Raw genomic sequence first — 14799 nt, forward strand, 5'->3', positions numbered from 1 at the left:
CACTAATGAATGACAGCCATTGTCCTTGGCTGCCAAAAAATTAATTCAAATTCAGGAGAAGACTGCCTTGCTGCGCTTCTTACGCTGGCCTCTTCATACTGCCTTCTTCAGATCATTCACCACCGACAACGGTTTTCCCAGTCTTGTGTCCAGCAGCGAACAACCTGGTGAAACTTAAAATACATCGCTCAAGAATGGCTTGTTTCTTGCTTTAAAATTGTCCCAAGAGGTAGTTTAAGGTATGCTAAGTAAGTGCATTTGCTTTTTCAAAATAAAAGAACCAAACCACTCCCGAGCAAACAATTTAAACATAAGAAATTTACCACAACCAAACAATTCATATAATATACAAAAAATTAAATGCACACGAATGTGCATTTTTCTACACTCCCGCGAGGGGATTCAATTTTTCTAGGAAAAAATTGAATTACAATATAGCGATCAAAGATCACGCTAGACTGTCATCCAATAGTTTCTTTACCTTATCTTTCCCAATCATGGCAGCTCGCCTCTTGGGTCTCTCCTTAACCTCATTTTCCTTGCTCAGTTTATCCTCACATGGCGATTGTGCTTTATCGTTATATTTAGCCTCATATTCCCGTTTATAGAGCAATGGAATCAACGATGAAACGTGCCTTTTAGTCTCTTCCCTACTTTTTCCTTTGAGTACTGTTGCACCCGTTACTTCACCTAAAGAGTTCAGTTTTATCTCTTTGACAATACCCATTGGAAAATTGGTAGGTTTAAGAAGGGGTTCTTTAATGAGAACAATGTCTCCAACTTCTAATAGTTTATGATTAACAGGTTGGTATCTACTGCGTTTGTCAGTGGCTTGATTCACCAGCTGCACAACAAATTCTTTATTATATATCTCTATTATACTTTCCCTAGCCTTTCGTAACTTCCTGTGGCTGTCCTTCACATGGGAAATGGGAGATATATCAGGAACCCAAGTATCATCTGCCCTAGGTAAAGGATGTAAATGGGGAATAATATTTAAGGAATTCAATTCATGACCTTTAACTAAAATTTCTGGAGTTATAGGAGATGGTACATGTTCAGTCCCATCATTGTTTCGCAAATATTCTTTAAAGGCAATTGGTCGACGGTTTACTATATGTACAATATTTTGTACAGCAAAGTCAAAATCTAAATATTCGAGGACCATATTCCGAATAGAGCCTTCAATAAGCCTTTTGACCATCTTAACACAAGATTCCACTAAAGATCCAAGTTCACTGTGGCCTTTATAGTACTGCTAAAAGCTCAAAGGTTTTATGTTGTTCTCTCTGAAATAGGATTGTGTATCCTTATCACTTAAAAAATTCTCAACGGTTCTAGCACCTGAAGTTAGCTGTGAACCTTGGTCACTTAAACAGAGTTCAGGCACCCCAAACTCGAAACAATGGAGCTGAAGTGCTCGCAAAAAGGATATCACCGAAAGGTCTACACAAACCTTAAGATTTATGGCTCTGGACCATAAACAGGTGATACATAATATCCATACCTTTGATTTCTTACCCATCCAATATACCCAGTAAGGTCCAAAATAGTCAATGAAAATATACCTGTAAGGTATGGTTGGAGGAGAAACCCTAAATTCTCTATAAGGGGACTGGTTTAACTTTATAGTTCTACCGTTAAATCTACGGCAGTGAACACAAGTTTTCAAGACTTTCTTTACAGTAGAAAAACTGCAAGGAATCCAAAACTGTTTCCTAGCCTCAGATAATGTGACATATATTCCAGAATGAGCTAACTTAACATGAAAATTTCTAATAATTTCTTCCGTCAATTTACTGTTTTTGGCCAAAAGAATGGGGAATACATAACTACCGTCTCTCCACTTATGAAATTTACTTTTAACTCTTAGTAAACCAGATTTTCTTTCAATGAATAAATTTAGTTGACTTACTATGTTAGGCATATCCCTAATTTTAGGGTTCCTTTCTCTGAAATATTTAAAAACATCCGGAAAATTTTGGCGTTGATCTTGCAAAATCATCAGTTGCCATGCATTCAAAGAAATTTCATCATTACTGAAAACCTCAAAATGGTCATACTTGCCGGATTTGTTCTTTAACTTCCGTTTGACATTGTTTATGAATGTCAGTACATGTTTGTAGATCGAAATCAAATGAAGCCAATCGAAATTTCCAACTGTAGAATTCAAAATGCCTCCCATCTCTGGCTCAGTCACACTCCCTATCTCACAGTGGCCTTCTGAAACTTCAAGTACATTGGTTAAAGGATTTGGGATCGTTACATCCAAACTGTCATCTTCCAAGATATCATGAATGGTATCAGGTCCTGTGAAGAAATTTGATTTTATCAACCTCTTATATGACAATGACCTGGTAGTACAATCTGCAGGATTTATCATACCTGCACAAAATTTGAAAGTCACAGGGACCGTTTCACATAAATTCTCTATTCTTTGCAACCTATTCATAACAAAAATACTTAGTTTTTTTAATTTATCAAACCTATTTGTTCGAGAATTTAACCAATTCAGTGCAACTGCACTATCTGAGAAAACTACCAATTTTGTAATGTTTATGGGGGAGACACACTCTGAACCACTAAGTTCCTTATAAATGTCAACAATAGTTTCCGTACCAAGCAAGAGAGATTGAAATTCAAGAGAAGGGATAGACTTTAGCTCTAACTGGCGTCCAATTATTCTATTTTTTGACAGAAGGAAACTTACCTCCTTTGTTCGCAAGTTCTTGATAAAGAGCACAACTCCATATATAAGCTTGCTAGAATCACAAAAAGCAATAATTTGGAAAGGATCATTCCTGCGACCAACAAATCTCTTCACTGCAATTTCAGGAACACTATTTACTTGCTTGCAAATATTAGACCATTCTCGTAGCTCCTCACCAGAGAGTCTATCGTCCCATCCAACTTCTTTCCTGCATTGTAGCGAGTGCATAAATAATCTAGCCCTGTTTAATAAAGGACCATAAAATGAGAACACATCAAAATTGGCTGCAACAGAACTTAAAATTTGTCTTTTGGTCGTTGCATCCTTATCAAGTACCAACTTGCTTGCCGAAAGAGTATCAATGTTTCTGTCCCAAAGCAAACCAAGCAATTTTACTTTTGTAGGAGTCTTTTCCTTATCTTTATCTACCTGTTGCTGCAGAGAGTCATCATTGGTTATGAACTGCTGCAATTCAAATTTATAGGGAGAAAATATACTGTCAAGTTTCTCATAAACCCATTTCAACCTGTCTATATCATTGGTCGTGTAAGCCAAGTTATCCATGTAAGCTAAGTTATATAACTCTGTCTTCAATTCCTTTACATCAATATTGTCACCTTGGACATCCAACATCAAAATTTTATAAAGTGCTAACATTAATAAAGTTGGACTACATGGCAAACCAAATGGAAGTCTGCAATGTTTATAAACAATTAATGAATAGTCCTTTTTACATACGTTCCTATACCAATAAAAGAGTAACCTACTTTGATCTGAAGGCACCAACTTAATCATCAGAAATGCCTTTTTTATATCAAAACATAACAATTATTCATTAAATCTTAGCTGTAAAATAGAAGTAGAAATTTTCTTATTCAAACAAGGACCAGCAAAAATTGTTTGATTATGAGATAGAGTTAAAGGTTTATCTTTGTCAGATTCACACAAATTTGACAAAAATACATTACGGCATTTTGTTGACTCTCGGTCCATCTTGAACACTGGCATGTGCGGCAGGAAGCTATGTTGAGGGTTTTCCTCCAAGAATTGCTCCAAGTTAGATACTCTCTCTATAATGCCTAGCTGTTCCTGTTCTTTAAAAACCTCGTCAATCATTTGAAAAGCATTATCCTTTTTGCTAAATTTCTTAAAATTTGATTTTAATATTGCTTTTGACAGATTTTGATTCTTACCAAGCAAATGAGCTACTTTCCCATTCCACAACAGAGGCATAACTAACCTTCCATCACGATCTCTACAAGTATTTTCTAAAGCAAATTCTACTACTTTCCTGTTCTCCTCATTAAAGTCTTCGCCATATAAGTTAGAATCACTGTGCGAAAAACTTTCTGGCTTTGAGGAAAGAATTTCTTCTGCTGCTCTCTCGAGTTCAGCTTCAACAATCTGACCCTTATTTAAAACAGAAATATTAGCACAAGCAGGGAACTTGAATTCCTCTACCGAATCTAAGAACAATCCATCCATATTCAAATTACTATCAACTTCAAGGGGACCCTCACCCTTTGCACAAACTTCAGAAGAATGCTTTATCCGGTCTGGTAATAGAGCTAGATTTTGCTTATACCTTTCAATGTCACCTACAAGCATCACTCCTAAGGGTGATTCTAAGTAAACAGAGGGAATCACTTCAGAACTACCTCCAAACAGCATATCCTTCTGTGGTACTAAATGAGAGTTATCATTTCCCAAGAGTAATTTTATATCTTCAACTTTGTCCCCAGACATATGCAAAGTTTTGTCGGCTAATACATAGCCCTTATCCTTAAATACTTGAGCTACTTCAGAGATACCTGGCAAAACTAATTTCAAATTAATAGACTTCATGGCAATAGCAGTAAAATAATCATCATTCAACTTTACCTTGTATACTACAGTGGCTAACGGCTTTGAAGAATTAATACCATTCACCACCAAAGAATAATTCGGGTCAACAACTTCAAACTGCATACTCTTAGCCCAGTCTTCCTCAACGAAAGTTACTTGACTTCCTGAATCCTTTATACCTCGATCCCCATTGTCATTCAGTGAAAAGGAAGGCATAGCAGTCACCGGGTTACAAGAGATTCTTAAAACTCCTAAATCAGACCAAGTTAAATTAGAAACAACAGAATTAGAGTTCGATTTCTCTTTACAATTCCCCTTTGCCGTTTGATTAGTCACTTCTTGGTTATCTGAATCATTCTTAAGGTTATTAGCAGTACTTTTTGGGTCTTTACGAAATTTACAAAGATAGCTGAAATGCCACTTGTTACAATGTTTACATTTTCGGTTAAATTTAAACCTGCAATCTGAAGTTTTATGAGAATCGTAAGTACAGTTTGTACAAAAATTCAATTGTTTTAGTTTTTCAATTTTACTCTGTGGAGTTACATAAACTGAACACTTAAAAATTGGGTGATCAATGTCTCCTTTATTGTCTGCTAAACATAGAGAACATTCTTTAACTTTAGACTTCTCAACATTAACAACGGCAGAAGCTAAACAATTTGAGTTGGGCACAACCTTTTTCTCAAGATTACCTTGTTTCACATTAAATTTCTTGGATATGTTTCTATATCTTTCCAAAGCAGTAAAGATATGTTCATCTATTTGCTGCAACGAGGGCTTATTCGAGCCAGTAATATGCATTAACTGATTCTTGAAACAGTCATTAAACCCATTCCATATGAAATACTGTAAAACTATGTTTTGATCTATGCTTAAAGCCTCAAATTGATTACAAATTATTCTCATATTACTGATAAAGTCATACGGATCACTCTGATACGTTAGCTTCAACTCCGATAACTGCTTAATAACCCTATATTGTTGAGACAAAGTGTCTGCAAACGCTTTCTGTAATAATTTCTTAGCTTCTTCATACGAACGGTTGCTACAATCTAATGAGTTTACCAGTTTAAGCGAGTCACCTGAAAGCTGTCTCGTAAGAAGAGTAAATTTAACGTGAGTACTAAGATCATACTTATCAATAGTTGCTTCGAACTCTCGCAAAAACTTCGAAATATCTTCACCTTCTCGATTACCAAATGTCGGTAAAGGTAGTTCAGGTAATTTAAGCTGTGAAATTTCAGAACGCGAACGATCGGAAAGGTTTCCGGGCGAAAGTGACACCGCGGTCTTAAGGAGAGAGAGACACTTACTCAAACGATCGTCATAAACGAACCAAGTATCCATTTCCTCACTCACCAATTCATCGCCGTTGTCGTCTTTATCTGCGCTATCCCAAATTTCCTTCAAAACCTCGTTATTCACTTTGTCAAGTTTTTCTTTAAGGTCAACCAACATGTTCATATGCTCGTTAGCATCGCTTACAGACATCGAAGAAACAAACCTTTCTATGAAATTACACTTCTTGGTAACTTGCTGCCTAAGGGCTGAACGAAAACTGCGCGAAATACTCTTCGGCGGCATTTTTCTAAGAATTTAACGAACAAATTTAAACTTAAAGCAATACAGTGAAATATTAAAGAGATACGGGACTCTGGAACGTAACCAGCTCACGGAAATTCATCAAGAAAAAACATACTCAAGGCAATAATGAACCTCGCAACCAATCCCATCCTCGTCGCCATTTTCGAATAGCATTAATGAGAGGGCAATGTAACATAAATTAAGGAGAAGCAAAATTATAAGTCATAAAAAAATTAATTTAATTTACAATTAAACGGTAAATTTATGACAATTTACAATCCGAAGAATGACTGGCGAATATGGTGATCCTGATCAGTTCAAATCTCGGACAAACTTAGCGTGGACTTTCTCTCTCTCCGCCAGAGAACCTGCATTTGGTCCGCACTATTACCCCTCAATTTTCGAAACATCCGAAGGATCTGTAACCCATAGCATGAAACATTATAAATTGGAAACGTCAGGGGCTACAAACATAACAATGTGCATATAGGCTTAATCTTACAAAACAAACGAACTTTTAATATTAATCTATGGAAAATATAAAACCTAGATCAATAAACGATTTGAAAATCCTAATATAAATGTCAAGATCAAATTTAAAACTTAAAAGGAGACCCTTCAGACTTTATTATATATATATGAGTTTGGTTGCAAGACAAAAAGGTTATAAAACCGTAACTACAGTTGAAAGTTCACTAAGCAAATGCATCGTACTTAATGCAAACCTTACCTCAACATATAGCCAGTCTCTTAGGTCCATAGAAAAGCAGTGACGAAGGTAGAGGTGTTGATGGTAGTCTTCTATTTAAGCTCTTGAGTAGTATAAGGTGGTCAGACGATGACGTGATCCATGAGCGGCTAAGTCCAGAGCCACCGATCTTACACTAATGAATGACAGCCATTGTCCTTGGCTGCCAAAAAATTAATTCAAATTCAGGAGAAGACTGCCTTGCTGCGCTTCTTACGCTGGCCTCTTCATACTGCCTTCTTCAGATCATTCACCACCGACAACGGTTTTCCCAGTCTTGTGTCCAGCAGCGAACAACCTGGTGAAACTTAAAATACATCGCTCAAGAATGGCTTGTTTCTTGCTTTAAAATTGTCCCAAGAGGTAGTTTAAGGTATGCTAAGTAAGTGCATTTGCTTTTTCAAAATAAAAGAACCAAACCACTCCCGAGCAAACAATTTAAACATAAGAAATTTACCACAACCAAACAATTCATATAATATACAAAAAATTAAATGCACACGAATGTGCATTTTTCTACAATAATAACAATAATAGTCATAACTGGGTAGAGTGTGCCACATGTCCCTCGGCTTCTCTCCATCGATGCCAGTGATATTGCTATTGGAGCAGCACTTGAGCAGGTGGTCAATAGCTCGGTACACTCATTGGCCTTATTCAGCAGAAAACTGTCAAAGGCGGAATCTGGATACTCTACCTTCGACCAAGAATTGCTGGCTGTCCGTCACTTTCGCCATTTCTTAGAGATATGTCCTTCGTCATTTGTACGGACCACATATCCCTGGTGGATGTCTTCACTCAATAGTCTGATGACTGGTCTGCCCGTCAACGTCGAGTACAACTGCACTCTTCAACACGTCCCCGGGAAAAAGAATAATGTTGCAGATGCCCTGTCATGAAACACATTGGCCACCATTCACCTGGGATTGGGTTACCTTACCTTGACAGAAGCCCAACAAAAAGATCCAGAGTACCAAGACTGTAGGACATACTGCACATCCCTCTGCTGTGAAAACGTCAAATTTGAAGACTTCAACGCTACCCTAATATGTGACATCATTGCTGGTAGGACACAGCTGTGCATACCTGACCCCATGCGATAACAGGTGTTTGACTTAATCCATGGCCTCTTACATCCCTCACGCCGATCTATTGCACAGCTACTGAAGACAAAGTTTTTTAGCACGGCATTACTCAGGATACTAAGAATTGGGTCCGCATCTGTACTTCACGCCAAACCTGAAAAGTACATCAACAAACAGATTCAGGAATGGGCACCTTTCCTCAACCTCAGTGTCGTTTTGCCCACATTCACGTTGACGTAGTATGCCCAATACCGACATCGCATGGAACCCTTACCTAATTACCGTCATTGGCCATTCCACTCGTTGGCCTGAAGCCCTCCCCACGTAAACTGTAACATTCGCTTCATGGACATCCACCTAACTGTCAGAGTGGATAGCGACATTTGGTATCCCCGAGCACATTACTTCTGACAAGATTACCACTTTCCCATCTCAGTTGTGGACATCACTAGTGAATCTCCTGGGGGTCACCCTACATCAGATAACCGCCTATAACCCTACAGACAAAAGAACGGTTGAACACTTTAATCACCCTCAAAGTAACTTTCATATCCCGCAGTAATGACTCTAACTAGTTTACACTGCTTACCTGGGTCCTCCTTTGATTAAGGACCACTCCTAAGGATGCTCTGGAAATCTCAGTATCTGAAATGTTGTATGGGGACAAGTTGGTCATCCCTGCTGAATTTTTGTCTGTATGCAACCACCTCCGACAATCTCCAGCAACTACGTCACGTTGCGGAGGAGTTTACTCCCTGCTGCCAGATTTACAAGCCCCAACAAGCAACGCATACCGAAAGATTTAAACACCACAACACGTCCTTGTGCGCATTGATACTTGCAAGCCACCACTGACACTCCCTTACAAGGGCCCTTTCCTTGTTATCCATCGCAAGCTAAAGGCTTTCTTAATTAACGTTTATGGCAAAGAAGACAGGGTGTCCATTGATCGTATAAACCCACGTATCTCCTGCAAGATGATCAGCCTACATTTCACCTCTTTAGGGCAGGGGGCCTATGTCACATGTCTGTCTTCTTTAGGGGCGGGGCATATAAAGCAGGTGTATTTCATTTATGCTCGTACACTCTCATGCTCTCTCTCTCTCTCTCTCTCTCTCTCTCTCTCTCTCTCTCTCTCTCTCTCTCTCTCTCTCTCTCTCTCTCTCTCTCTCTCTCTCCATTAATAATCCTCAACAATTGATTAGAAAATGTGATGCCTGTCATGTCCCAACACATCCCACATGTGCTGAAATACAGCAAAAAATAAAAAAAATAAAGACACAAAGGTATTCTGCTCAACATGCTTAGTCTGGATAGAAAATATAATTAAGTCGAGACTAAATCTGCAAATAGTTGAAGATAAAGAAGAGGAAGAAGAAGAAACAGAAGAAGAAGAAGAAAAAGAAGAAGAAGAGAACAATGAACAGGATATGTGTAAGGATATAACCTATGATGCCATCCAACAACATACTTATGAAGAAATAAATTACCAGATGGAAACAAATAATAGACCCAAGAGACTCTACCCGGACCTACATAATTTTAGGGAAGAGCAAGAACAAGAAAAAATAGAAAAGAAGGATATAGTCTGCAATATGCTGAAAAGAGGGAATTGCAGATTTGGCGAAAGATGCTACTACAAGCATCCAAAGATATGCCATAATTATGAAATATATGGTAAATGTGCGTATTTAGACGGATATGGAGACGAATGCAGAGATCTCCATCCAAAAATATGCAAAAACCTAAAAGAAGGAAAAGGATGCATTTACAACAAAAAATGTCGATATATGCATCCTGCAACCATGAATGAAAGTAAGAAAACTCAGCAAACTGAAAAGAAAAATTAAAGCAAAAAAGAAACAAAAAAAGAAACAAAAAAGCAGGCCGTGTATATACCGCGCTTTGAACCAAGAGCCCCAAGATATGAGGCCTTTCAACCCAAACCTGCCTTTCAACCCAAACCTGCACATTTAGAGCCCAACTACAAAGAATGCATCTATAATGCCAGGGGTTGGTGCAGATATGGGGACAGTTGCAGGTATACACACACAAATAAATATGAAGGCGAAAGAGCAAATATAATAGAAAAGTTGGATTTTTTAATGGCAGAATTCCAGGAAATGAAGAAAAGAACATCATATCAGAACAGGAAGGAAGCATGGGAGAATCCATATTATTACCAATATTAAATAATGGGGATGAAACACAAACCATAATAGTAATGAATGCACAGGGTTTAGTCACGAGTAACTCTAAAAGGAAAATAGAGTTCTTAGAAGAACTAACCCAAATTGAAAAAATAGATATATTAAATATAAGTGAAACATGGTATTCCCAAGAGACTGGCAGTGATGACCAGATAAAGGGTTTCCAAACTTATAGATCAGACAGAAAAAATAGGAATCAAGGGGGAACCGCAATATATGGAAGAGACATAAATCAAGGAAAAGTATGTGAAAAATACAGCAACACAGAATGTGAATTGATTGCGGTAGAATTTGAATTTGAAAAACTAATGAATATTGTAGTTTACAGACCCCCAAACACTAAGGAGTTTGACATAATAATAGAAAAAATAGATGATATATGTAGAAACCATAAAGACTGGAATATACTCCTATCCGGAGATTTTAACTTTCCTTTCGTGGATTGGAAAGAACGGATAGAAGAAAGTGGTTGTATGTATACATATAAAAAAGATAGTAATAGTAGCGCAGAAGATAAGAGGCAATTTGAAAAGCTTCAAGATATGCTATTAGAACATAATATGCAACAAATAAACCACATTCCAACAAGAAAGGAAAATGTCCTAGATCTAGTATTTGTGAATGAGGTGAATTATGTTAAAGAAATAATAGTGTATAACACGGGAATTTCAGACCACAATGTCATAGAATTGATAGTTTATTCCAAAGCAAGTGCTCACAGAATTAATAAAAGCACAAAACTTTGGGAAGGATATGGAAAATATAACTTTTACAGTAAGAATATAAAATGGTCAGAAATAAATGAAGAACTGAAAAAAGAATGGAAAAATGTATTTATAAGTGATAATATACAGGTAAATACGGATATACTGTACAAAATACTGGAGAAAATTGTTGAAAAATATGTACCGAAAAAAAACAATAAACAAAAGACGTGCATACCAAGAGACAGAAGAATCTTATTTCAGAAAATTAAAAAGTGGAAGAAAAATCTTGCAAAAGAAAAAAATGTGTGGAAAATGAGGGAAATAAAATGTAAGATAGAAAATGCAGAACAAAAGATTATACAGTCGAAAGAAAATGAAAAAAGGGACTTAGAAGAAAGGACACTTCAAAATATAAAAAGAAACCCCAAAGTACTTTACTCCTATGCAAAAAAGATGAATAAAAGGAGAATAGAAATAGGCCCTCTAAGAATTGAAGGACGGCTAACGAATGAAAAAAAGGAAATATGCAACATATTAGCAGAAAAATATAAGAGTGAGTTCACGCCAAGAATTGCGAATGAGAATAATGAAACAGAAATGAGAGAAGAAAATGTTGAATATCTAACGGATATAGATATTAATGAAGCAGATATTGTCACGGCTATAAACGAAATTAAAAATGGATCGGCAGCCGGACCAGATGGAGTTCCAGCGATTTTGTTAAAAAAAACTGCAAACACTATCGCGAAGCCACTTGCAATACTGCTAAGACAGAGTATAGATATGAGCGAGATATATGTTAAACATAAATTAGCTTATATAACCCCTATCTTCAAAAGTGGATCAAGACTAGAGGCAAGCAATTATAGACCTGTTAGTCTAACATCACATATTATGAAAGTGTATGAGAGGGTAATAAAAAAGAAAATAATGAACCATTTGGTCAAAAATAATTTGTTTAATATGGGTCAACACGGTTTCGTACCTGGAAAAAGTACACAGACCCAACTGATAGCTCACTATGAAAACATATACAATAATATGATAAATGAAAAAGACACAGATGTGATCTATCTAGATTTTGCAAAAGCCTTTGACAAGGTAGACCAAAACATATTGGAGAAAAAAATGAGAAAGCATAATATTGTGGGAAAGATAGGAAAATGGGTAAAAGAATTCCTGCAAAACAGAAAACAGATAGTGGTTGCAAATGACGAGAAACAAGATGAAGCCCAGGTAATATCTGGTGTGCCCCAAGGTACGGTATTAGCTGCACTGCTATTTGTTATTATGATCTCAGACATAGACTGTAATGTTGAAAACTCCGTAGTGAGAAGTTTCGCCGATGACACAAGAATAAGTAGAGAAATTACTTGTGATGAAGATAGGAACTCACTACAAAGAGATCTAAACAAAATATATGAATGGGCGGAGATAAATAGGATGGTATTTAACTCCGATAAATTCGAATCAATAAATTATGGAAACAGAGAAGGAATGGTGTATGCATACAAGGGACCCAATAATGAGACAATCACAAACAAGGAAGCAATTAAAGACCTTGGAGTAATTTTAAATAGGAATATGTTATGCAACGACCAAATAGCAACACTGTTGGCTAAATGTAAAGCAAAAATGGGAATGTTATTCAGACACTTTAAAACAAGAAAAGCTGAACACATGATTATGCTTTACAAAACTTATGTGCGTAGTACACTCGAGTACTGCAATGTGATATGGTACCCACACTACCAAAAGGATATTGCGCAAATAGAGAGTGTACAAAGGTCCTATACTGCTAGAATAGAAGAAGTTAAGGACCTTGATTACTGGGAAAGACTGCAATTTTTAAAACTATACAGTCTAGAAAGGAGAAGAGAACGTTACATGATAATACAAGCATGGAAGCAAATAGAAGGAATTGCTGAAAACATCATGGAGCTTAAAGTATCAAAAAGAGCAAGCCGAGGTAGATTAATAGTGCCAAAAAGCATTCCAGGTAAACTGAGAAAGGCGCACAGGACATTAATCCACTACGCACCAGCATCGATAATGCAGCGACTATTTAATGTGCTGCCAGCTCATCTAAGAAACATATCAGGAGTGAGCGTAGATGCGTTTAAAAATCAGCTCGATAAATACCTAAGATGCATCCCAGACCATCCAAGACTGGAAGATGCAAAATACACCGGAAGATGTATTAGCAACTCTCTGGTGGATATACGAGGTGCCTCACACTGAGGGACCTGGGGGAACCCAAACAAAAAATAAGGCAATAAGGCAATAAGGTAAGGCTCTCACATACACTGATAATTGAAAAAGCTTTTTAAGCCTGCCACTGTATGTTTAACATTGTTAAAGCTTTATGCCATTATTACCATCAATCGTTTGTATATAAACCTGTTATTTCGTTAGAATAAAGTCGGTTATGTCTAGGTCAACTTTAGGTTAGGATCCTTACCAATTTGCCACAATCTACTGAAGTTGGAAACTTAGAATGATTATAAACAATATACCTAAAGTTTCCCTATGTCTTCAACTTATACATTATATAAGTTTCATTTTTTCCTTATTTTCTCCTTCCGCCATATACTATGGGCTGTAAGCACGCAATATCTAACCACAAGGATCATATAATCTATGAAAAAAAGGTAATATTTTGTTACAGCACAATTTAAAAGTGCCGAGAGTATCAAAGTAAATATCTCATATAGTTCAATAACATCTGAAATACAAAATTATTATCAGAAGAAGATTGAAATGTACTTTATCTTCATCAACATTATTTGACTTACTTGTCTTGGCTTGGTAACGAACATGTTTTGTTCATAACTAAAATATCCTACTCTATTCCATTATTAAGCACGGTATTGTAAAATTCTGGTTAATCATTAAAAGCAGTAAAAATACAAGTATAAAAAATATTCGATTCCATTAAATTCAAAATTTAATTCCATCGAACAGTTTAAATTATATCAATAGTGCTTTAATAATATTGTATAAGAGGAATGATTTCTAAACTCTTTTAATATCAGAGACGTCAAATGGAACATCACTAAAAAAAAGCTATTCAAATTTAATTCAATGTATGTTGAAGTTAAAAACCAAATGGTTGTACAATTCTGCTGAATATCAAAATTTCATGTAACATTTTTAGGTCAGCTTTCTTGAATTTATAATCATGTTTTTTTATTTAATTAATATCTCTGAGAGAGAGAGAGAGAGAGAGAGAGAGAGAGAGAGAGAGAGAGAGAGAGAGAGAGAGAGAGAGAGAGAGAGAGAGAGAGAGAATTAAACATAGACAATGAAAGAGGTCATAAAGGAATGTGTACTAGAAAGTGAGAGATGAGGAGTGGGAGGCAAAAGACACCCAAATGGTCAGTTAATGAGTTCCATGATAATTAGAGCCTGAATATCACATTTCTGGAGTTAATGGGAAAGGTTTATAGCAGACTGGAATACCAGCAAGGGAATGTGAGCGGAGATGAGGTAGCAGCTATTTTATCACAAGACAAAATGTATGAAAAAAAAGATAGGCATGTTAATGTAAACATGCATATTTGTCCTTATGAATGCTTCTGATGTTTCTTGTATAAAGTAACACTTATGAAAATAATTATACATATAGTCTATTTAAACATATATATATATATATATATATATATATATATATATATATATATATATATATATACACACACATATATATATATATATATATAAGGGAAAAAAAACTAAAATCATATACACCAATGAAACTTTCCATCCCCTGGTCACTCCGTGCACGCAGACACACATACTGTGTGTGTGTATACTATATATATATATATATATATACCTATATATATATATATATATATATATATATACATATATATATATACACACATATATATATGTAAATATA

The 14799-nt window shown here is 36.1% G+C and overlaps 2 protein-coding genes across 2 annotated transcripts in view; both read right to left on the reverse strand.

The window, feature by feature from the left end:
• LOC137643667 (uncharacterized) overlaps nt 1–3409 on the reverse strand; it is a 4069-nt gene extending 660 nt beyond the window's left edge. Inside the window, exon 1 of the mRNA XM_068376383.1 lies at nt 1–3409. This exon is cut by the window's left edge and continues 152 nt beyond it. Within this exon, the coding sequence (XP_068232484.1) occupies nt 1259–3367 (2109 nt within the window). The 5' untranslated portion in view covers nt 3368–3409 and the 3' untranslated portion in view covers nt 1–1258.
• Nucleotides 3410–3538: 129 nt separating this feature from the next.
• On the reverse strand, nt 3539–7401 carry LOC137644568 (uncharacterized). The gene is made up of 2 exons (XM_068377528.1): nt 6873–7401; nt 3539–6561 (listed from the first exon to the last, which is right to left on the reverse strand). Exon 2 carries the CDS (start codon nt 6140–6142, stop codon nt 3539–3541), a length of 2604 nt encoding a protein of 867 aa, XP_068233629.1. The 5' UTR covers nt 6143–6561; nt 6873–7401.
• Nucleotides 7402–14799: the final 7398 nt, after the last annotated feature.

Source organism: Palaemon carinicauda, chromosome 7, assembly GCF_036898095.1.
Source record: "Palaemon carinicauda isolate YSFRI2023 chromosome 7, ASM3689809v2, whole genome shotgun sequence".
Lineage (NCBI taxonomy): Eukaryota > Metazoa > Arthropoda > Malacostraca > Decapoda > Palaemonidae > Palaemon > Palaemon carinicauda.